Genomic DNA, 23680 nt, shown 5'->3' on the forward strand with positions numbered 1-23680 from the left:
GTCTTGAGTCTGATAGTTCTTTATTGGCTGACTGGACAGTAAGAGCAGGCCAAATATGGGGATGATGAGCCCTTGTGTTTTGCTCTATCTGGGAAAGCGTGCCATTTTTCACAAGGAGAACTTGATAATTAACTCAGTTCAGAACCAGTGATTTCTTAACATACTAGTTCCATCTTATTTACCATTACACTACTTTCGAAGAAACACCCACCACACTTTTATTCCAAAATACAGTGCTAAGTAAATGATCCTACATTTGAATAGATATCTCCAAATTAGACTCCTGCATCTCTGAGAACCATTAACTGGGTAAAACAGTTTTTAAAATCATAAATAAGTGCATTATTTGATTTAAACAGCAGGATGGTATCGGAATGATCAGTGCAATGGTAATGTGTGCGTACGTCAACTCATGTCAGTGTAGCTAGCTAGGTGTTTTTAGCGCAGGTAAGGCACTAGTTTGGCATTGAACCACTCATCGGTGAACTGAAGGTGATCTCCTTCTGTGGCCAGGAAATCCAGCTTCCCAGCTGCCTCCATCGCTGCCAGTCCCAGACGATCCTTAAAACCGATACCATTTATCAACACAATATCACAATCTATATTATTGAAATGCGTGTCTGTTTGAAGATGCTTAAACATGATGGGGTTTTACCTCTTTATAGAGGACACTCTCCTGAAGGGTCTCGGTCTCTTTCGCCTGACCAGTTTTCAGAAAACCAAACCACTACGACAAAGAGATTGCAAATGGAAAAACATATTGTTCATAAGCAATTACAGTGTAGGAGGGGGAAGACAGTACATCAAGAGAGATTGTCACGATGTGTTCAGTATTTACCTCGGTGTCAACTGGATCAACAACGCTGTCCTGCAAGAACTTGACCATCACAAACTTGTCCAGCAGTTGGAGGTTCTTCTTGTAAGTCTCGTTCACCACCTGAGGTGAAATGCAGCAGATCATTTGAATTAAATTGGAATACAGTTATGGAGAGTTCTCAGGAGAATGAAGACAAACAGCACTGTATGAACAAACACAACGTCCGATTCTGAAAATGAGCACCATACTAACCCGCTCCTGATTGATATCAGCCAGGAAGAGGCTGTGTTTTTTGTACAGGTCATCATTCAGCGGGTCGTGCCAGTACTGTGCCTGCACCAAGCTGATAAAGACAAGGATTCCAAATGTACCACTAGATAACAGCCACAATACACAAAGCACTGTCTTTTCTTTGCGCATCCTCTCAAAAATGTACAGTAACTATGTCATACTGATTACCTGGGTACTGCTGACTTGTCTCAAACATAACAATTTCCTTCTGAGTTGTAAGCCTACACTCACTGTTTTTGCACAATATCGGTATAGGCCCCTGAGTTGAGTTCCTTGCGAATCCAGTCACAGATATGGGAGCTCTCTCCAGGGCATCTAGGGAGACCATACACCCCTGTGAATGTGGAGAATCGAATCATTACACAACTGTCAGGAAGTGAATGAAAAACAATGTTGCTGAATGGAGACAAGGCACTGTTGCCATGGTGCCGTTACCTTGTTGTTGTCCCCCAACAGAGATCAGGGTTTTCATTGGAGGAGATGGACAGCGCTGCGCCACTGCCCTCCTAGGGGGAAAAGAGGTGGAAAGGTGAAGAACTGAGAATGACAGCTTCTTGTATAAAGTATATTCCTCCGCTTACCAGGGATGGGCAACTCCTTGAGGACCGGAGACTCCGCAGGATTTTGTTCCACCTCAGCTATAAGACACCAGATTTAACTACATTGGTTGATTAGGTGTCAAATTGTACTGCAGCTCTCCAGAACCGGAGTGGCCCTTCCCAATCTCTAACATTATATTTAAAAAAACATTCTGAGAGGCTTTGTGAGTAGGGGTCCAGAGACACTTACAGGAACTGCCCTCCCTGGGAAAAGCCCATGGCATTGTAGCCATCCTTCAGCTTGGGATCCTGGGCCAGCTGGCTGCACACCATGGACACCTGCTCATTGACGTCCATGAAGAAACCATTCTCTGTGTCCTGAGGGGTAAATATGAGGCAAGAAAGTTCATGGTGGGAACGAAACAAAGTTGGCAAACAGGAATATCACATTTCAGAAAATAGGTCAGAGGTGAGCTATTTTACCCTACAAAGGCCGGTGAGTGCAAGCACCGCAGTAACACACTTGATTCTACTAATCGACTTCAATCAAAGCTTTCATTAGTAGGAACGTGTGCGTTACTGCTTGGCTGGAGAAAAGGCAAGCATCCACACCGGTCACCGCAGGTATTGACTGTCCACCACTGAGCAGGGCCGGAGTTACGGACAGGATAGGGGGCCTGGCCCACCTTACTGTACCTCCTTGCCAGTCTAAATAATTATCATTTATTTGACCGAGATGTGCGCCGACAGAAGACGGTTCAATCACAGAAAAAGCATCCGAGCGAGTGAAACAGCGCCACGCTGTCTCAGTATGTGTAGACCATGTACAGTTGAAGTCGGAAGTTTACATACACCTTAGCCAAATACATTTAAACTCAGTTTTTCACAATTCCTGACATTTCATCCTAGTAAACATTCCCTGTCTTAGGTCAGTTAGGATCACCACTTTATTTTAAGAATGTAAAATGTCAGAATAATAGAGAATTATTTCTTTCATCACATTCCCAGTGGGTTAGAAGTTTACATACATTCAATTAGCATTTGGTAGCGTTGCCTATAAATTGATTAACTTGGGTCAAACGTTTTTGGTAGTCCACAACAAGTTGGGTGAATTTTGGCCCATTCCTCCTGACAAAGCTGGTGTAATTGAGTCAGGTTTTTAGGCATCCTTGCTCGCACACGCTTTATCAGTTCTGCCCACAAAGTTGTGGCCATTTTCCCACAACTTTGGAAGTATGCTTGGGGTCATTGTCTATTTGGAAGACCCATTTGCGACCAAGCTTTAACTTCCTGACTGATGTCTTGAGATGTTGCTTCAATATATCCACATAATTTTCTTCCCTCATGATGCCATCTATTTGGTGAAGTGCACCAGTCCCTCTTGCAGCAAAGCACCCCCACAACATGAGGCTGCCACCCCCGTGCTTCACGGTTGGGATTGTGTTCTTCTGCTTTTTGTTTAATCAGACCAGAGGACATTCATCCAACAAGTACAATCTTTGTCCCCATGTGCAGTTGCAAACTGTAGTCTCACTTTTTTATGGCGGTTTTGGAGCAGTGGCTTCTTCCTTGCTGAGGGGCCTTTCAGGTTATGTCAATATAGGACTCGTTTTACTGTGTGTGTGTGTGTGTGTGTGTGTGTGTGTGTGTGTGTGTATATATATATATATACTTTTGTACCTGTTTCCTCCAGCATCTTCACAAGGCCATTTGCTGTTCTGGGATTGATTTGCACTTTTCGCACCAAAGTACGTTAATCTCTAGGACACAGAACGCGTCTCTTTCCTGAGCAGTATGACGGCTGCTTGGTCCCATGGTGTTTATACTTGCGTACTATTGTTTGTACAGATGAACGTGGTACCTTCAGAAGTTTTCTTCCAAGGATGAACCAGACTTGTGGAGGTCTACAATTTATTTTCTGAGGTCTTGGCTGATATCTTTTGATTTTCCTATGATGTCAAGCAAAGAGGCACTGAGTTCGAAGGTAGGCCTTGAAATACATCCACAGGTACATCTCAAATTATGTCAATTAGCCTATCAGAAGCTTCTAAAGCCATGAATTTCCAACCTGTTTAAAGGCACAGCCAAATTAGTGTATGTAAACTTCTGACCAACTGGAATTGTGATACAATGAATTAAGTGAAATAATCTGTCTGTAAACAATTGTTGGAAGAATGACTTGTGTCATGCACAAAGTAGATGTCCTAACCGAATTGCCAAAACTATAGTTTTTTAACAAGAAATTTGTGAAGTGGTTGAAAAACGAGTTTTAATGACTCCAACCTAAGTGTATGTAAACTTCCAACTTCAACTGTATCTGATACTGTCTGGATCAAAAGAGTATGTCATGTCATACTATTTCTGGCCAGCATCAGATACATGGGCTACATATATTAAGACAGAGGGGCGCTGTTTCGCTAACAGATGCTTTCGCCGGTGAGAAAGTTTCAGCAGAGTAAGAGAGGGCTCACTATTTGCGAAAATCTGTCCAAAATAAGCCTAATGCGTTTCTATGGGCATAATATGCAGGCCTAAGCTTGTCGCCTGCCTTCCTGCCTCTGGGACGACTCCCGTTGTTAGGGCGGAGACATGAGCATCTCGTCATTATATACAGAGCTCAGGTTTCAGCCTCTTCAAGAGGAAAGGAAAGTTGCCAGGTGCACAGTGCACTGTTCGGACAATGGCTTCCCCTAAAGTATGATGTTTTGCCAAAATTATATAATTACTCCTGTCTAAATAAAAATAATTAAAAATCCATCAACCACAGAGCACGACTTAGCCACAGGGGATGATTAGCTTCTTAGGCACATGCCTATTTAGGCAGCCAGGATTTGGGCAGCACGCGTGACAATAAGCCTAGCTGATTATTGAGTTGTCAGTGAACAGCATCTAAATGATGTGTTTAGATAATGTCTTGAGAATCATTTTAAAATGTTGAGAGAAAAAAAAAGTGGAGGGGTATGGGATGAAGATATGGCACGTCTTGCTCAAACGAATGTACTTGGTTCTCTAGGATGCGCGCAGCTGTCTCCCGCCAGTTCTTGCGCATTTCCTTGTGTGAATTGTTTGCCCATTGATTGTTTATTTGGATCAATTCCCAATTACATACAGTGCATTCAGAAAGTATTCCGACCCTATTTTTGCTATATTATAGTGGCCACTATAGACATCGATCAAGTGCACAAGATTACATATGTGCAAAAATAATGTTCACTGAGTAAAAACATATATAATCCCTCCTCACTCTCACACACACAGTTCAACACAACAAAAACTATATATTTGAGCTACACTGCACATTATTACATTGTACACTTTCTGCTTGTGGACATCTGTTCTACAATGTGCCAGCAAAAGTGAGAAAGTGTGTGGTGTTCCTTTCACCTCTATAGTGGCATCCAGCTTAAGCCAGGCCCGGCATCAGCTACACTTGATCCCTGAATCGACTTGTTTAACAAGCAATGCCTCATTTTCACCTAATTCTCTCATTCTGAAAATGAACAAGCAATGCCTCATTTTCACCTAATTCTCTCATTCTGAAAATGAACCACATACTGTAGAGGGAAAACATTAGTTAACAGATAGTGGTTAGTTTGTTAGCTTGTTAACATTTCACACAGATTGCCAGGGTCCAGTAAGCAACTAAAGCATTATAACTTGAGGAACGATGTTGTGCCGAAAAGCTCCCCCCTGACAGAATCCCCCCCTTCGTGTACGCACTCAAATCTTCATTGCTGCGACTTGCTTTCTAGTTGAGATTTCTGATCACGTTAGGCTGCGTTTAATTTTATATGTTGGTTTGATCGTGGGGTGGGCACTGGTAATGTCTGCAGTTTTCAGTTTGACTAATTGTTTCAACTGTATTAGTCTATAAATAAATCTCTGCCAAAATTCATCATCTCTCCCATGTCTTATTCGACTAGTAGATGTTCTGAAATGTTTATTGCTTGCCTACATTTTACACCCTCTGTTTAATATAACACACATCCGACCTTGCATCAAACCCTTCGTACGCAGCCTCTGGTCCACATTGTATAAATCGACATTAAGTCAACAAAGTCCATTTTGTTTTGAGTCATTGGGAATGATAATAGTTCCTCACAAAATGTGAAAAATCTTCACTAGCTATAGCTCAAGTCAAGACAGATGGTAAGAGAGGAAGGGTACAGAGATGAATGCGATTGAAAGAACCTGAATATAATCAGGATATTTTCTGTTTTTATTTGTTTGCTTTAGGTTTTATTTTACTTAGTTGACAATGGAAGTTTACAGGCCTACTGCTGCATTGACCTACAGGCAATCTCTGAGTTCCATGCGCTCATTTCTTTAGCTGCCAACGGCTCACGGTGTATCAATGTGTCCATACAGCTCTCGCATTAGTTGAATTTGAACTTTGAGATTTGTATCATTTTAATTATGATTTTTATGATTAACTACGGGACAATGATTTTGAGAAACAAAAATATCATAGAAATATAACTGTTCCACAAAAATGCACATATAAAAATAATCATAACTGGCACACAGATCGGTAGAAATGGTAGGGTAAATTGTAAGCTTCACCAAATTTGAAACTGGTCTTCACTATAACAACCATAAAAATAAAAAAATCACATAGGAGGTTCGTCCGAAAAAAACTAGCCTGCCTATGGAAATCAAAATGCCCGTCCAACTTATTCATTTCGGCGCTAGCCCTGCCACAGAGATAGGTTCAAGGATAGTACCAGTACCTGAATGACAGTCTTGCCAATCATCAGGGACAGGACGTCAATGCCAGGGATGGCTTCCTCGATCATCTTCTTTATGGAGCCCATACTGAGAGGGTTGCAACAGCTGTCTCCTGTATTCAAACAGAAACAAGAACAGGGTCTATATACACTATCTGACATAGCATGACTTATCTAAGGGCCACAGGCAAATATAGGAAGTGGCCTCCCCTTCCTTGCTTAGCCATTCTGCCAAACTGAGAAACATCATTGCTGTATGTGAAAACATAATGTTCTAGTATTATGCATCTAAGTGCTTACCCATTCCATGCCACATAACCAATGGGAGGGTGGCATTGTCAGATCCATGTACGGGGCTGAGGACAAGTTGTGACAGCAGGGGGCCAGCCCCCAGGAGCAAGCGGAGAAGTGTGGTCATCTTGAACCCTGCAAATTCAAGGCTATCTATGTAATCAGTCATGTGATACAACAGGAACGTGAGAGGGCTATTAGCGGTGTTAAAAGGCACAATATGTGTTAATGTTAAAAGGCACAATGTGTAATTTCAACACCCTGGCCCTGCCATTTTGTTTGGTAAACTGAGCGATGGGGCTGGGGGAAAGTAATCTCTCAGATGCAGACGTAGTTATTATGAATGCAAGGACTGGCAGAGTGTGCCTTTTAAAGCCGCGATTCTTGTTTGGTAGGGGTCTTCCATGTTGTCAAAATCATGGAATATGCCTGCGAGAGCTTCCCAAAATCAAAGACAAGTTTGGGAGGTGCCTTTCTTTTATAACAAACCAGTTAACGTTAGCTAGCACGCTACGCTAGCTTCCCAAATGTGGGAAGCTAGGGACGTTATTTTCCTAGCTTGATAGGTATCTATGTCTGACCAAGCAACTGTCTACATTTCTTGCTAGTCGTGTTTCGCTGAATATTGAAACTATACACACTTGTTGAGCAATAAACACTCAATCTGAAACCGAACAATAAACTACTACTTACTTTTCAGAATCGCCACAGTTTGTCACATGACATGCTAGCTACCCGGAAGAAACTTGAGAAACAATAATCAACTTCCATATCATACGGAGCAGCATATCGCGCGATGTGTACATTAGTTTAGTTTATCTTGTGTTGTAGAGTTCAGTGTAAATTAAAAGTAACGTCACCGAAGAAAAAAAATATTATTGATCATGTGACTACCGCTTTCCCTGAATCGCTAACAGTGTACACAACACTTTTACCACTGTTTTTACTTGGTCTGTGCCAAGTGGAAAGGCTACAAGCATTAAGGACGCTATACCGCTATAAGGCAAAACAGAGAGCTCTTTACACATTTATTAAATACGACAGGTGCAACGTAAACCAGAGGGCTTGGGTTGAAGAGTCCATTCGTTCTAGGTAGGTTTGCTCTATAGCTCAAATTCAACTAAAATGCACTAGCAGCTGTACTATTTTGGATCTACTTATGAGACCCATCTAGCTATCTATTCTCGTTATGTACCAATGTGGCCAGCTGTTTCAAGTGAATGTTTCGATTCACATGCATGACTGACTGCTTATAAGCCTCCAGTGTTGTAATAACCTTTTTTTATTATTTTTATTTTATTTAACCTTTTTTTTATCTTGGCAAGTTAGTTCAGAACAAATTCTTATTTACAATGACGGCCTACCAAAAGGCCTCCTGCGGGGACGGGAGCTGGGATTATAAATACAAATAAATTAAATAAAAAGATATGGCAAAACACACATCAAAACAAGAGCGACACCACAACACTACATAAAGAGAGCCCTAAAGACAACAACATAGCATGAGAGAAACACATGACAACACAGCATAGTCAGAAGCCATAGAAGTCAAATAAATTCCTATCAAATAAATTCCTATATTCCTGTAGGTCTGTCATGTAAAAGAAAACAAGTTGTCACGTAATGAGGCTATTGTAATGTGAGCATAATTCATTGCATTGTTTGTTGTCATTATAGACAGTGATGGCATGTGATACCCATTAGTTATGTCGAATGGGTTGGATATAAAATCCCCTTTCCCAAATCTAATGTCAGAAAATTGAGAAGTTACGATTGAAAGAAGAAGCATAGAGTTACTAAAACTACACACAGTTATTATACCAACTTTGGAAGAAGTGAACTTTACAGATAACACACAATCACATACCAATGCCCATGTTTTTTTTTGACTGTGTCCGTTTGTAATGGGAATTTCCAGGTGAATAAAAAGGAGAGCAGTCGTTGATCACATCAATCAAAATAATGTTGGTTTAATTACAAGGTGCAACAGGGAGACACCTCTAGTACAGAAGCAGAGAAAATGTCTAACGGGCCTCTTGGAGACAGGCCCTTTATATTCAGACAGTGCCAAATGTTCTCTTAACATCAGCCCGAGAGGCTTGTGCGAAGTCAAAACAAAAGACAGTGACCTTGCCTGCTGCTACAGAATCACACAGTGCATAATGTGCATAATGTAATCAATACAATTAGAATCAGTGTCCTCGGTCCTTTTGCAATCTGTAGCTCTGGCGTCAATCACTATCAAACGATATGAGAAGAATCCATAACATTCAGTACAAAAATCTAGTGACTATCAACTCAGACACAAATATGTCACAAATAGAACACTGGAAATGATGTATATTACAGAATAGCAAAAACATATAAATATGCTAAGCATTGTGTTATTCACTCTAAACTGAATAAGAACGGGCTCCTGAGTGGGGCAGCAGTCTAAGGCAATGCATCTCAGTGCTACAGGCATCACCACAGACCCTCGTTCAATTTCAGGCTGTATCACAACCGGCCGTGATTGGGAGTCTCATAGGGCGGCGCACAATTGGCCCAGCATCATCCAGGTTAGGGTTTGGCCGGTCATCATTGTAAATAAGAATTTCTTCTTAACTGACTTGCCTAGTTAAATAAAACATTTAATAAATATACTTTATTAACCTTAAATGGCCACTACACCATGTCAAAAGGCACTACATTATGTCATTCTATTCCACCCCCCTCATCAGCTGACTTGCGTAACACACTCTCTGTTCCTCCAATGTTAACCTTTTGAGTGTGAACGTTTTATTAGTCAGCAGATACACTAGGTTCACATCTGCTTTTAATCAATCTGCACAAGTCACAGTCAGAGTGAAGGAGAGGCCAAGACTACTGGTTTATTTCATTTAGCGGACAGACCTGTATTCTGAGATCAGATTTATTGCGTACTACTGGTCCAGCTCTAAAAGAGGTAGCTATGGAAAATCATTGAATTCATGATTCTGTGACTGACTTTACATAGGTCATAATTCACAGACTGGTATTTGTTTTCCATCTTGTTTTTTTCTTCAGGATCAACATGTATAAGCCACACCACCAGCCAGCCTAACAATTCTAGGTCTAGAAACTCAATAACAGCAAGTGAGTAACATTCTGGTCCAACCAGTCCTACTTGTGATAATTGGTCAAACCTTTTTCTCTATCTAAACCAGGGCTCTCCAACCCTCTTCCTGGAGAGCTACCATCCTGTAGGTTTTCGCTCCAACCCTCATCTAGCGCACCTGATTCTAATAATTAGCTGGTTGAGAAGCTGAATCGGGTTAGTTACAACTGGGGTTGGAGTGAAAACCTACAGGTGGGTAGCTCTCCAGGAACAGGGTTGGAGAACCCTGAATTCTGAACATTCCTCAATATAAAGAGCTAAGTCTACTGTTATAATGCATGTCTACAGTATATTTGATTTCTTTGACTTAGTCAGGTGTTTTGTAATGGTTGCACAAGCACCCATGGATTTATTTGAACACCATAAGGACCATTGACCTGTCAGGTCATGGTCATTCTCATATCCAGCCTGTGTCTGTAGTCTTAACCCGTGTGTGTGTGTGTGTGTGTGTGTGTGTGTGTGTGTGTGTGTGTGTGTGTGTGTGTGTGTGTGTGTGTGTGTGTGTGTGTGTGTGTGTGTGCTTGCGCATGAGACTGAATGTCTAGCCATTTTTCCTGCTGACTCTTGCTCTCTGTCTGTCCTGCATATTTTCTTAGGACACTATGGTTAGGTGACCTCAGATCACAACCACTTCATTCCATCTCTGGCTGTCACCTGACTGGTGGTTGCCATGGCTTTACAAAATGGATACTCCATCAACTCCACCCCACTGGACGAGAGTGGAGAGACAACACCCCTACTTAAAAAACAAGTGGTGGATGTTGATGATTCAGGTGTCTACTATTTTTGGGTTGCTCTTTTGCATAGTCAGCACTCAGCAGCATGATGTGCTAGAGGGTGATTTATTATGTAATGATAACTTTTTATGATAGTTGAAGGAAGTCATATTAAGTGAACATTTGACCTACCTGGAAGTTTGGATATGTCCCTATGCTTTAGCTTAGTGCTAGTGAAATAGGTCATTTAAGTGTCAAGTACTACTCGTTTGCTAGTGTAGATGTTCTACCAGCGCTGTTTAAATAGTCATCTTTAAAGTCTAAGTGTTTTCAGATCGATTGTGAGGTGTGATTGTGCACTTGTTGTCATCATGTCTACCAGTACCTCCACAATGTTGCTCTGCACGCTACAATCTGGCCATCATGATGTTCTTCGGATTCTCCGTTGTCTACGGTCTCCGTGTCAATCTAAGTGTTGCCATGGTCGCCATGGTCAATGGGACCAATAGCCAACCAACTCTCAACAGCTCAGTTGGCCATGAGTGCCCAGTGTCCTCCCACGGGAACAACAACGGCAGCCAAACCCCAGACCAACCAGACGGGGTAAGTACCAGCTTTTCCAAAGTATCCACAACTAGACCTATAGTATACTGTACATCCATATTAAAGCTCATATATTACAGTACATCAATATGCTTCACACAAACATGATGCATGCGTACTGGACATACTGCACATGCAAAGTATGCACAGTAGATACAAGACACTCACAAACTAATACGTAACACTATTGCTAATTTACCCCTCTCTCTCTCTCTCTCTCTCTCTCTCTCTCTCAGATACCTCAGTACTCGTGGGATTCTCCAACTCAGGGCCTGCTGCTGGGGGCGTTCTTCTTTGGTTACCTGGTGACTCAGATCCCCGGGGGTTACCTGGCCGGCCACTTTGGAGGGAGTATCTTCTTGGGGGGAGGGGTGCTTGGCACCGCAGCCCTCACCCTCCTCACCCCCCTGGCAGCCCAGCAAGGACCCTACTGGCTGTTTGGCTTACGGGCACTGGAGGGATTTGGGGAGGTAAGAGGCTTCATGTGTGCAGAGTAGGGGTCAATCTCATTCTGTTATCAGCATTGAACTGGATTAGCTTAGCATTCGATTTATGGTATACTTACAGTATAGCCAATTTGGCCATGTGGTCATTATTTTCTCTAAAGCTCCAAGGTATATTGTTCATTTAAGTGACAAATCAGTGTGTATTGCTCTGTGTTTGTGTGTCGTCAGGGGGTGACATTCCCGGCCATGATGGCCATGTGGGCTCGCTGGGCTCCCCCTCTAGAGAGGTCTCGTCTTATTTCCCTGTCGGGGTCAGGGGCAAACTTTGGGGCTTTTGTTGCCCTGCCCCTCACCGGCTTCATCTGTCACAGTCTGGGCTGGCCCGCTGTCTTCTATATGTGTGGTGAGAGTTGAATAGCAATTACACTCCCCAAACATATACACCGAGTGTTCAAAACATTAAGGACACCTTCGTAATATTGAGTTTGCACCCCCCCAACCATATACATTCCCCCTACACACACCATTGTCTGCATTGTCAGCTCTTATTTTATTCTCCTGTTTTCACACACATTATACTTTCCTATTTTTGGATCATTCACAATTCTTCTCTGCACACTCAATCAATCAAATGTATTTATAGAGTATTTCTATTTTTTTACAACAGTAGTTGAGAAAAAAAAAAGGTGCTTATACAGAAACTGAGCCTAAAACCCCAGAGAGCATGCAATGCAGATGTAGAGGCACGGTGGCTAGGAAACACTCCCTAGAAATACAGGAACCTACTTCAGCACAAACACTGTTCCTACACAACCTCTTGCTTTATAAAGATGTCAACATAACCAGTCTTTTCTCTCATTCCCTCCCTCTCTCTCCCTCTTTCTCTCGTCACCAGGGGGTGCTGGTTGTGTTTGGGCAGTTTTCTGGTTCATTCTGGTGTCTGACCAGCCTGGCACTCATCCACGAATCAGCACAAGAGAAAAACATTACATCATCAACTCCATAGGAAAAGATGTAACAACAATATATCTGTGGTATCCTTTATGCCACTATATCAAACATTTGTCAATCACTTTACAGTCAATCCCCTTTCTCTCTCTCTCTCTCTCTTTCTCTATGCCTCTTAACCCAGGGTGGTGGACATGGCTGGTCAGTGCCTTTGTTACCCATGGTGCTCTCTGTTCCCCTGTGGGCCATCATAGTGTCTCAGATGTGTGCCAACTGGGGTTACTACACTCTGCTCACCTCACTACCCACCTACATGGACACGGTGCTTCACTTTGACCTCCGACAGGTGAGACCCAAAGAAATTGTACATTAAGTCATACATCATAGAAATGGACATATGATTTCTATGGATGATGCCAGAAGAGGGGAGTGACAGAGTGAAATGCTCAATTCCAGAGTGCTGTCAAGACTAGATAACTATAAGAATATGGTAATAGCTCGACCGGAGGGCAGGTAGTTTGCCACCCAGGACACCTTCAGCACCCGATGTCACAGGAAGGCCAAAAAGATCATCAAGGATAACAACCATCCGAGCCACTGCCTGTTCACCCCGCTATCATCCAGAAGGCAAGGTCAGTACAGGTGCATCAAATCTGGGACCGAGAGACTGAAAAACAGCTTCTATCTCAAGGCCATCAGACTGTTAAACAGCCATCACTTGGTGGCTTCCACCCGGTTACGTAACCCTGCATGTTAGAGGCTGCTGCCCTATATACAGAGACTTGAAATCACTGGCCATTTTAATAATGGAACACTAGTCACTGTAATAATGTTTACATATTTTGCTTTACTCATCTCATATGTATATACTGTATTCTATTCTACTGTAGTCTATGCCACTCCGTAATGGTTCATCCTAATATTTATATATTCCTTAATTCCATTCTTTTACTTTTAGGTTTGTGTGAATTGTGTGTATTGTTGTGAATTGTTAGATACTACTGCACCGATGGATCTAGAAACACAAGCATATCGCTATACCCGCAATAACATCTCCTAAATATGTGTATGTGACCAATACAATATGATTTGATTTTGATATAAGGGAAAGGGGGATAGCTAGTCAGTTGTACAACTGAATGCCTTCAACTGAAATGTGTCTTCCGCATTTAACCCAACCCCTCTGATTCAGAGAGGTGCGGTTGGCTGCCATAATCGACATCCAGGCTCCATAGGTAGAGTTTTGTCATATTTCTTAGACAAGTGTATACATACTTTAGGTGGTAGGACTAGAGAATGACTGACTAAGATTTAGTGTCGTATCAGTATATCACACTGTACAGGGATAGTACAGGAGTCTCTGGGCTTGAATCATGTTGTGTTGTTACCAAGGCCTGTGCTGCTGTAGCAATGTTTGAATAAAACATTGGTGAAAGTGACGCCATCTTATCGGGATATTTTATTCCTACAATGTAGTTGCAATTATTTTTGTCGTTGGTTAATATTGTCTATTTCTTTCTGTTTCTCTATGTAGAATGCCTTTCTCTCAGCTCTGCCCTATCTGGGTGGCTGGGCCTTCTCAGTGATATCAGGTGTAGTAGCAGACAGCCTCCTGGAGAAGGAGCTGTTGAGTGTAACAGCGGTCCGCAAGATCTTCACTATCACAGGCAAGGAGGGGACTTTTATTTTTAAAGGAATTGGTCTTGGTTACTTATGGAATGGGCTTTACCAGATGTTGATTGATTGGCTGTTAAAACGTATAAAAGTTTGCAACATTTTTTTGGGGATTCTTTGGTACTATTTAATGCAGTTGATATTTTAGTCTTTAGAAATATGTTTATTAGCGAAATATGAACTTACAGAGTTTTACATTTTATATTGACATTTTAGTGATTTATCAGAAGCTCTTATCCAGAGCAACTTACAGTTAGAGTATTTTATATATATATATATTGTGTGTGTGTTGTTGTTGTTAATTGAATGAATGAATGGCCACATTTATATGTCTCTTATCAATAGAAATTAAGTGCAGTGTTTGAACATTCAACATGTGTATTAATGTATATTGTTGACTCCTCCTCCCTCAGGTCTGCTGCTGCCTGCAGCATTCCTGGTTGCTGTGGGCTTCTCCGGCTGCAGTGGGGTGTTGGCTGTGACCTTCCTCACCCTCTCTACCACTGTAGGGGGCACCAGTGCAGCCGGGGTCTTCATCAACCAGATAGACATTGCTCCACGGTGGGTGTTTATCTATTTGACATGTCGTCACTTCACTTGTTTCTCTTCACTTCCCTCCTTACTCACCAGTCTTTTCTGGCATGTTTTGGACCAACACTGAACTCTCTTGCACTCATTCTATCACACTCTCAGTCACTTACTCAGTGCCTTTTCACTGCTTTGGATGTATTTGAACCTCTTTGTCTCACTCTTCCTCTCATATTCAGGTATGCGGGGGTGCTTTTAGGAATCACCAACACTTTCGCGACTATCCCAGGTGTTGTCGCACCCATCATCACAGGTTACCTCACCAAAGATGTACGCTTTAGCTTTTCCCTCATCATCAAATTGATTCATTCTGAAACTGCTTTTCAAAATTATTCAATACATTTAATATAGCTACTTAAATACTTGTTTCTGTAAAAAGTATTCGACCGAGGCTGCGTCTACTACACAGGCAGTCCAATTCTGATCTTTTTTTCACTCATTGGTCTTTTGACCAATCAGCTCTGAAAAAGATCTGATGTGATTGGTCAAAAGAACAATTAGTGGAAGACAGATCAGAATTGGGCTGCTTGACACGAGGACAATGCAATGGCTAATTTCTAAAAGTTACTGCACCCTTGAAGACTGTTATACATACGACTGTGACTCATGTCTCCCCTCCCTCCTCAAACAGCACTCCTTGGCGGGATGGAGGAATGTGTTCTGTCTATCAGCCGGGATCAGCGCCGGAGGAGCGCTTGTCTTCACCTTGTTTGGCAGCGGGAAGGTCCAGAAATGGGCCCTGGCAGAGGAGGATCAGGAGCAGGCAGAAACAGAGAGAGATGGGTTAATCCCTACATGACAGACAAACAGACAGACATGACCTAAAGGGAATAGGGCCTGTAAGAAATAAGCTGACCTCAGGTTAACTTAACTCCCCATCGGGTGGTTTTAAAAAGGATGGACCAGTGCATTTTAATAGTCTCTTAGTACACTGTGTTGGGAATGGGACCCTATATATAATACATTATTCATGATAGAATTGGGGACTTTTTAAAATGGCCTCTTTATATTCCAAATGCCTTTCTTTAGTATTTCTGACCACGTTTCGTATTTATACTGAACAAAAAAATATAAATGCAACAAGTAAAGTGTTGCTCCTATGTTTCATGAGTTGAAATATTTCTCAAATTTTCTGCACAAAATTTGCCAAAATAATCTATCCACCTGACAGGTGTGGCATATCATGAATCTGATTAAACGGCATGATCATTACACAGGTGCACCTCGTGCTGGGGACAAAATGCCACTCTAAAATGTGAAGTTTTGTCACACAAATGCCACAGATGTCTCAAGTTTTGAGGCAGTGTGCAATTGGCATGCTGACTACAGGAATGACCACCAGAGCTGTTGCCAGAGAATTGAATGTTAATTTCTCTACCATAAGCCGTCTCCAACGTTGTTTTAGAGAACAGCCTCACAACTGCAGACCACATGTAACCATGCCAGCCCAGAACCGCGACATCTGGCATCTTCCCCTGCTGGATCGTCTGAGACCAGCCACCCGGACAGCTGATGAAACTGAGAAGTATTTCTGACAATAATACAATTATTTTGTGTGGAAAAAATAATTCTGATTGGCTGGGCCTGGCTCCCAAGTTTGTGGGCCTATGCCCTCCCAGGCCCACCGATGGCTGTGCCCCTGCCCAGTCATGTGAAATCCATAGATTAGGGCCTAATTAATTTATTTCAATTGACTGATTTCCATATATGAACTGAAATGTTTTTTTCTTCAGTGTATATATATATATATATATATACAGGATGAGTCATTATACCTTTTTTTACTTAAATCAAAGAGCTTTACATTTAATAATGGGCTACCCCTAGTGGTATAAGGAAATACACAGGCAACTTCTAATAAACTAGATGATTCTTTAGTTGATCACTTTTAAATGCTCTTATACTTTTATCTGCCACATTTTATAAAAAAAATACCTGTGCTCTTCCCAGGATTCATTGCCTATGATTAGCCATTGTCTGGTCTGTTGGCTATATAACAATTACTGCCCCAAACCATTTGTGCTTTGAATATTTTTTTTATTGAACGACAGACAGACGTACTTACAGAACTTGAACAATTGATATTTTACCGCTACCTACTTGACCTCCCGGCACTTTGCCCTTAAGGACATTGCTGCACAAAAAAAAATGTGGTTACCAAAAATGTTTAATTTGAGGAAATGTACATTCATGTAAGAATGTTTTGTTGGTCAATGTAAATTCATGCAAGAACATTTTGTAAGTTTTAGGTAAAAACAAATCAATGTGAATGTTCATAACAGAAAATAATCTGTGAAATCAAAATGTCATGCTATTTCCAGTAGCCTACTGGTTTAACTTTCCATTAAATAATATACCAAATGTTCACATACTGAATTTTTGGGTTGTCATGTGTTGTCATTTTAATACTTTTGAATAATTATATTAGTGGCAATTTTATCCTAATTGTGTTATACATGTTTTATTCGCATTTATATTGCGTCAAATATTTTTATATGGAAGTTTTCAAGCTCCATAACCTGGTTCCCATTTTAACTTCCAACCCGGATGTTGTTAGTTGCTAGCGTGAACGTGACGGAGTGAAACGAGTGCTTCCTTTACATTTTCAGACTGCAGGGCAACAACATTTTTGTACGTTGTTTTTTGCGGGGAGGCAATTTTCGGAATACTCCAACTACTAACAAGGCATCACCTTAACCCTGAGTAGAGACATTTTAAGAAGGCTAAACGAAAACGCGCCGCTGAGGCTCGTGAAATGCCCCCAATACTGAAGACGATTCAGATTCCAGCAGTGAATCTGAGCCTGACAGTGATGTATTTTGGACAAAACTTCGTGAATGTTCTACTGGTAGTGAGAACAGTGAGATAGAAGCGCCATCAACCGAGAAACCTCGGCTGAAGAACCCAGTCACTTCAACAGGAAAACCGGTTCCTCCAACAGAAAATGGGGATCAGGAGACTGGCAAAGATGGCACCGTTTGGCGAGGGTTAAATCCCATTGGAGAGGCAGTGGGCCAGAGAGCAACATGTTTTCATGGTCGCTCCAGGGCCAGCAAAAAGCGACATAGACAGCAGCCCACTCAGCGCCTTTCATTGCCTGTTTGACATCAACATGTTGCTCTACATCAAATAATGTACAGTTGAAGAAGCGCGCAGATGCACTGATGACAGTTTTATGATATGTCTTTGGATGAGCTTCAAGCCTTCATTGCGCTCCTTTACGTTCGTGTTGCGTTCGGTGGCAATTGGGCGAAGATGGAGAGCTTTTGGAATGACCAGTGGGGGGGTGATCCTTTTTGGACAAACAATGCCAAGGAACAGATTTAGAGACATGCGATATTTATGTTTTGGCCAAAATAAATAAAGAGTGAAAGTGTTAAAAATGACAAATGTTCCCCCTTGTCACACGTTTTGAACAGTTTTGTCAAAAATAGCATCACCTGCTACAACACAGGGCCGAATATTGCTGTTGATTCGCAGTTGTTTCCCACAAAAGCACAGGGCGTTTTCTCGCACTTCATGGGAAACGCGCTCGACCGTTATGGAATGAAGTTCTGGCTGGCAGTGGATGCTGACTCCAAATACATCGTGAATGGTTTCCCGAACTTGGGGAAAGAAGATGACTTCCAGACAACTGGACAGCGCCAGTGTGGTGCTGAAGCTGATGGAACCTTATCTTGACAAAGGAAGGAATGTGACCACTTCAGTTCAACTGGCAAATAAATTGCCGCATGACGCGAAGCTGTGTACATGTGTAAGTCAATGAAGACCATCAGTGTTCTCAGCACCCTGCACCTGTCTGTTGGCACTAGTACCTGCAGAAAGAACCCCAGAATCTTTGCCTTTCAACAACTCCACTAAAGTCGGGGTGAATGTGTTGGATAGGCATGCGCGCACGTAGTGTGAAGGGTGGCTCCCAGTGTTGGCCGATGGCCGTCTTCTACAACGTCCTGGACTTGGCAGCCATCAATGCCTATGTGCTTTACAAAGAGTGCATGTGGGACACTATGCGATATACCCGGAGAGAGTTTATCCTGAACCTAGCATCAGCGCTTCGGGCAAACTATGTGATGCTAAAAGGAGCTATAAAGTCAGATCCCTGCCAACGAGGTAGTGAAAAGAAAGAGTTGTCAGGGGGCTAGTACTCAATGTAGGAACGTAACTCTTGAGGGATGTTCAGAATGCAGGAGATATGTTTGTGGGAAGTGCGCCAAGACGGTAAAGAAAATCATTCTCTGTCACAGATGCTTGTCGCAGGACACTACAAAATCCCCAAATTTGCGGCATGTGTAAAAGCGCGCGCCCACGAACTGTGAAGATGCTTTGGCTGCATTTTCATCGACACATACTACCTACCTCAACATGACTTCAGCATATACATTTGGCAAGGCGTCATGAATATAAAAATACAGTATAGGCTACAGTGTTTGATGGAAGAAGTTATGTGTTCATGGTTTACATTGAATTTACAACCAAGTACTGACTGTAATTTGTAACCAAAACGAGTTAACAAAATGTATTTGATTCCATTAAGGTTACGCATTTATAATTATAGGTGTTGTAGATTACTTTTGACTAATATTCATATTTTAATCTCTTCCCCCAAAAAAGGAGATTAAAGAGTTGACACCAAAAAATGAAATGGTTGAATCTTTGACGAACTGCACATTATAAAATAAAGATACATTTTTGAGTAATCAAGAAATAAGATATGCTCAAGGTGGGCAGCTGTCTTTTGTCTTTCCAAATTCAAAAGTGTGTGTAATTTTGAGATGGTTAGTGCTATTCGGGACCCTACCCTAAACCTTAACCATAACCCTTACCTAACAATTGTAAATGTCTACGTCACTTGACGTCAGAGTTGCGACAGTTGCTAAAACTCAAAAGAGGGCTATGAATAAAGACATTTCTATGGCTGTGCATCAGGCACTTGCCTCAGATTTAGTGTGAATGATCTGAATGTACATTGCGGTAAACTTCACTGAGCTATAATTAAGCAATAAGGCCAGAGGTGTGGTAATACCAATATAACACGGCTATGGCTATTCTTACACGTGATGCAATGCGGAGTGCCTGGATACAGCCATTAAATGCGCTGCATGGTCAATCCGATGTCTGCAGTGCCCATACAGCATTTTCTGCCATACAACCTCTGCAGAAGTAAATAAAACCAAATCATCAGCAATCTATACACAATACCCCATAATTTACAAAGCGAAAACAGGTTTTTAGAAATGTTTGTAAATTTATTTAAAAAAATTAAAACAGAAATACCTTATTTACGTAAGTATTCAGACCCATTGCTATGAGACTCGAAATTGTGCTCAGGTGCATCTTGTTTCCATTGATCATCCTTGAGATGTTTCTACTTGATTGGAGTCCACCTGTGGTAAATTCAATTGATAGGACATGATTTGGAAAGGCACACACCTGTCTATATAAGGTCCCACAGTTGACAATGCATGTCAGAGTATAAACCAAGCCTTGAGGTCGAAGGAATTGTCCGTAGAGCCCCGAGACAGGATTTTGTCGAGGCACAGATCTGGGGAAGGGTACCAAAACATTTCTGCATCATTTAAAAAAAAAACTTTTTAACTAGGCAAGTCAGTTAAGAACAAATTCTTATTTACAACGACTGCCTACACCGGCCAAACCATGACGATACTGGGTCAGTTGTGTGCCGCCCTATGGGACTCCCAATCACGGCCGGTTGTGATAAGTTGTGCCTGTTATTCACATGCGTATCAACCCTCTCATTGGCTAGAATGGTCCCACCTGACCTCACTTGCTTTCGCTGATTGAGGACATGTATTTCCATTGTTGGAGCGGTTATTCGGCAAGATTGGCAATATAATAGATCATCTTTGATTTGGTTCATTAGGAAATGCTCCCTCATTCCGACATACAATTTTTTCCTATCATCTCGCAAATCTCCGCTTTGAACCCAGCCGCAAGCTGCCCAGTGACACAAGCCTACCAGATTAGATAAATGCCCTCTATGCTCGCTTCGAGGAGAGCAACACTGAACCATGCATGAGAGCACCAGCTGTTCCGGATGACTGTTCACACTTTCCTTAGCTGGTGTGAGTAAGACCGTTAAACAGGTTAACATTCACAAGGTCAGACAGATTGTAGGATGCGTACTCTGACATTTTTTTTATTTTATTTTTCTCCCCAATTTTGTGGTATCCAATTGTTAGTCTTGTCTGCAACTCGCTGCCACTCCTGTGTGGACTGGGGAGAGAAGGTTGAGAGCTGTGCGTCCTCCGAAACACAACCCTGCCAAGCCGCACTGCGTCATGACACAATGCCCACTTAACCCAGAAGCCAGCCACACCAATGTGTCGGAGGAAACACTGTACACCTGACAACCGTGTAAGCGTTCTGCATGACACAAGTCATTTTTCCAACAATTGTTTACAGACAGATTATTTCACTTATAATTTACTATCACAATTCCAGTGGTTCAGAAGTTTACATACACTAAGTTAACTGTGCCTTTAAACAGCTTGGAAAATTTCAGAAAATTATGTCATGGCTTTAGAAGCTTCTGATAGGCTAATTGACATCATTTGAGTCAAATTGAGGTGTACCTGTGGATGTATTTCAAGGCCTACCTTCAAACTCAGTGCCTCTTTGCTTGACATCATGGGAAAATCAAAAGAAATCAGCCAAGACCTCAGGAAAAAAAAATGCAGACCTCCACAAGTCTGGTTCAATCTTGGGAGCAATTTCCAAACGCCTGACGGTAACACGTTCAACTGTACAAACAATAGAACACAAGTATAAACTCCATGGGACCACACAGCCATCAGACCGCTCCATAAGGAGACTCGTTCTGTCTCCTAGAGATGAACGTACTCTGGTGTGAAAAGTGCAAATCAATCCCAGGACAACAGCAAAGGACCTTGTGAAGATGCTGGAGAAAATGGGTACAAAAGTGTGTGTGTGTAAAACAAGTCGTATAGCACCAAAGACCGCTCGGCAAGGAAGAAGCCGTTGCCAAAACCGCCATAAAGCCCTACTACGGTTTGCAACTGCACATGGGGACAAAGATTGTACTTTTTGGAGAAATGTCCTCTGGTCTGAAACTGTTTGGCCATTATGACCATCGTTATGTTTGGAGGAAAAAGGGGGAGGCTTGCAAGCTGAAGAACACCATCCCAACCGTGAAGCACGGGGTGGCAGCCTCATGTTGTGGGGGTCCTTTGCTGCAGGAGGGACTGGTGCACTTCACAAAATAGATGGCATCATGAGGCAGGAATATTATGTGGATATATTGAAGCAACATCTCAAGAGATCAGTCAAGAAGTCTTGGGTCTTCCAAATGGACAATGACCCCAAACATACTTCCAAAGTTGTGGAAAAATGGCTTAAGGACAACAAAGTCAAGGTATTGGAGTGGCATTGGAGTGGCCATCACAAAGTCCTGACCTCAATCAAATAGAACATTTGTGGGCAGAACTGAAAAAGAGCGTGGGAGCAAGGAGGCCTACAAACCTGACTCAGTTACACCAGCTCTGTCAGGAAGAATGGGCCAACATTTTCTCAACTTATTGAGCTTGTGGAAGGCTACGCAAAACAATTTAAAGGCAATGCTACCAAATACTAATTGAGTGTATGTAGACTTCTGACCCACTGGGAATGTGATGAAAGAAAAAAAAGCTGATATAAATAATTCTCTCTACTATTATTCTGACATTTCACATTCTTAAAATAGTGGTGATCCTAACTGAACTAAAACAGTGCATTTTTATGAGGATTAAATGTCAAAATAAAATAAGAGTTAAACAAATCAAAATATATTTTAGAATTTATATTCTTCAAAGTAGCCACCCTTTGCCTTGATGACAGCTTTGCACACTCTTGGCATTCTCTCAACCAGCTTCATGAGGTAGTCACCTCAATCAACAGGTGTGCCTTCTTAAAATTACATTTGTGGGATTTCTTTCTTTAAAGCTTTTGAGGCAATCAATTGTGTTGTGACAAGGTAGAGGTGGTATACAGAAGATAGCCCTATTTGGTAAAATACCAAGTCCAAATTATGGCAAGAACAGCTCAAATAAGCAAAGAGAAACAACAGTCCATCATTACTTAGACATGAAGGTCAGTCAATCTGGAAAATTTCTATAACTTTCAAGTGCAGTCACATACCAATATAACACGGCTATGGCTATTCTTACACGTGATGCAATGCGGAGTGCCTGGATACAGCCATTAAATGCGCTGCATGGTCAATCCGATGTCTGCAGTGCCCATACAGCATTTTCTGCCATACAACCTCTGCAGAAGTCAGGGCATTCATACTTGTTGAGTTTCGCAGAGCTGTTGTGAAGGAAGTTGTCAAGGAAGTGAGTTTGTGTTTATACTGGACCCCCGCCCCCACCTACCGTCAACCAATCATGGCAATGCAGAGAGCTATATGGAGCCATCCACATTGTTACAAATAAATTGGGCGGTGCACATGCAGTACAGAGCTCAATTTGGCCTCTGCATGCCTCCAGAGGCTTCACACCATCCATATGGCACATTCAACCACATTTTGATCAAGCATAAATTGTCTTTTAACCATTGGCCATATACCACAAACCCCAAGGATCCTTATTGTTATTAGAAACTGGTTACCAACGTAATTAGAAAAGTCAACCATTTTTGTTTTTGTCATACCCCTGGTATAAGGTCTGATATACCACTGCTTTCAGCCATTTAGCATTCAGGGCTTAATCCATCCAGTTTATAATCATAAGAAAAAATGCATAAACTATTCGTGTTATATTGACAAGACAGTGGAGTGACCGCTCTAACAATGAAAATACAGTGCCTTTGGAAAGTATTCAAAACCATTGAGTTACAGCCTTAACATAAAATGTATTAAATAAAACCAAATTATCAGCAATCTATACA

General features: G+C 41.8%; 2 protein-coding genes across 3 annotated transcripts; one reads left to right on the forward strand and one right to left on the reverse strand.

The window, feature by feature from the left end:
• Window positions 1-3: 3 nt before the first annotated feature.
• On the reverse strand, window positions 4-7420 carry LOC139373410 (palmitoyl-protein thioesterase 1 (ceroid-lipofuscinosis, neuronal 1, infantile)). The gene is made up of 10 exons (XM_071113878.1): window positions 7359-7420; window positions 6675-6800; window positions 6378-6487; window positions 1898-2025; window positions 1544-1614; window positions 1340-1442; window positions 1070-1160; window positions 839-937; window positions 656-727; window positions 4-561 (listed from the first exon to the last, which is right to left on the reverse strand). The coding sequence occupies exons 2-10, from the start codon at window positions 6790-6792 to the stop codon at window positions 439-441; spliced, it is 915 nt and encodes a 304-aa protein (XP_070969979.1). The 5' UTR covers window positions 6793-6800; window positions 7359-7420; the 3' UTR covers window positions 4-438.
• Window positions 6802-17152, forward strand: LOC139373408 (sialin-like). 2 transcript variants are annotated; one of them, XM_071113873.1, is made up of 13 exons: window positions 7568-7757; window positions 9499-9609; window positions 9711-9779; window positions 10398-10574; window positions 10900-11120; window positions 11357-11590; window positions 11795-11969; window positions 12462-12580; window positions 12699-12860; window positions 14049-14181; window positions 14602-14749; window positions 14956-15046; window positions 15408-17152. In XM_071113873.1, the coding sequence occupies exons 4-13, from the start codon at window positions 10472-10474 to the stop codon at window positions 15573-15575; spliced, it is 1554 nt and encodes a 517-aa protein (XP_070969974.1). In that variant the 5' UTR covers window positions 7568-7757; window positions 9499-9609; window positions 9711-9779; window positions 10398-10471; the 3' UTR covers window positions 15576-17152. The 2 variants fall into 2 exon arrangements, with proteins under 2 accessions (XP_070969973.1, XP_070969974.1); XM_071113872.1 differs by lacking the exon at window positions 9499-9609 and having other exon boundaries at window positions 6802-7757.
• The last annotated feature ends 6528 nt before the right edge of the window (window positions 17153-23680 follow it).

This window comes from Oncorhynchus clarkii, chromosome 18, assembly GCF_045791955.1.
Source record: "Oncorhynchus clarkii lewisi isolate Uvic-CL-2024 chromosome 18, UVic_Ocla_1.0, whole genome shotgun sequence".
NCBI lineage: Eukaryota > Metazoa > Chordata > Actinopteri > Salmoniformes > Salmonidae > Oncorhynchus > Oncorhynchus clarkii.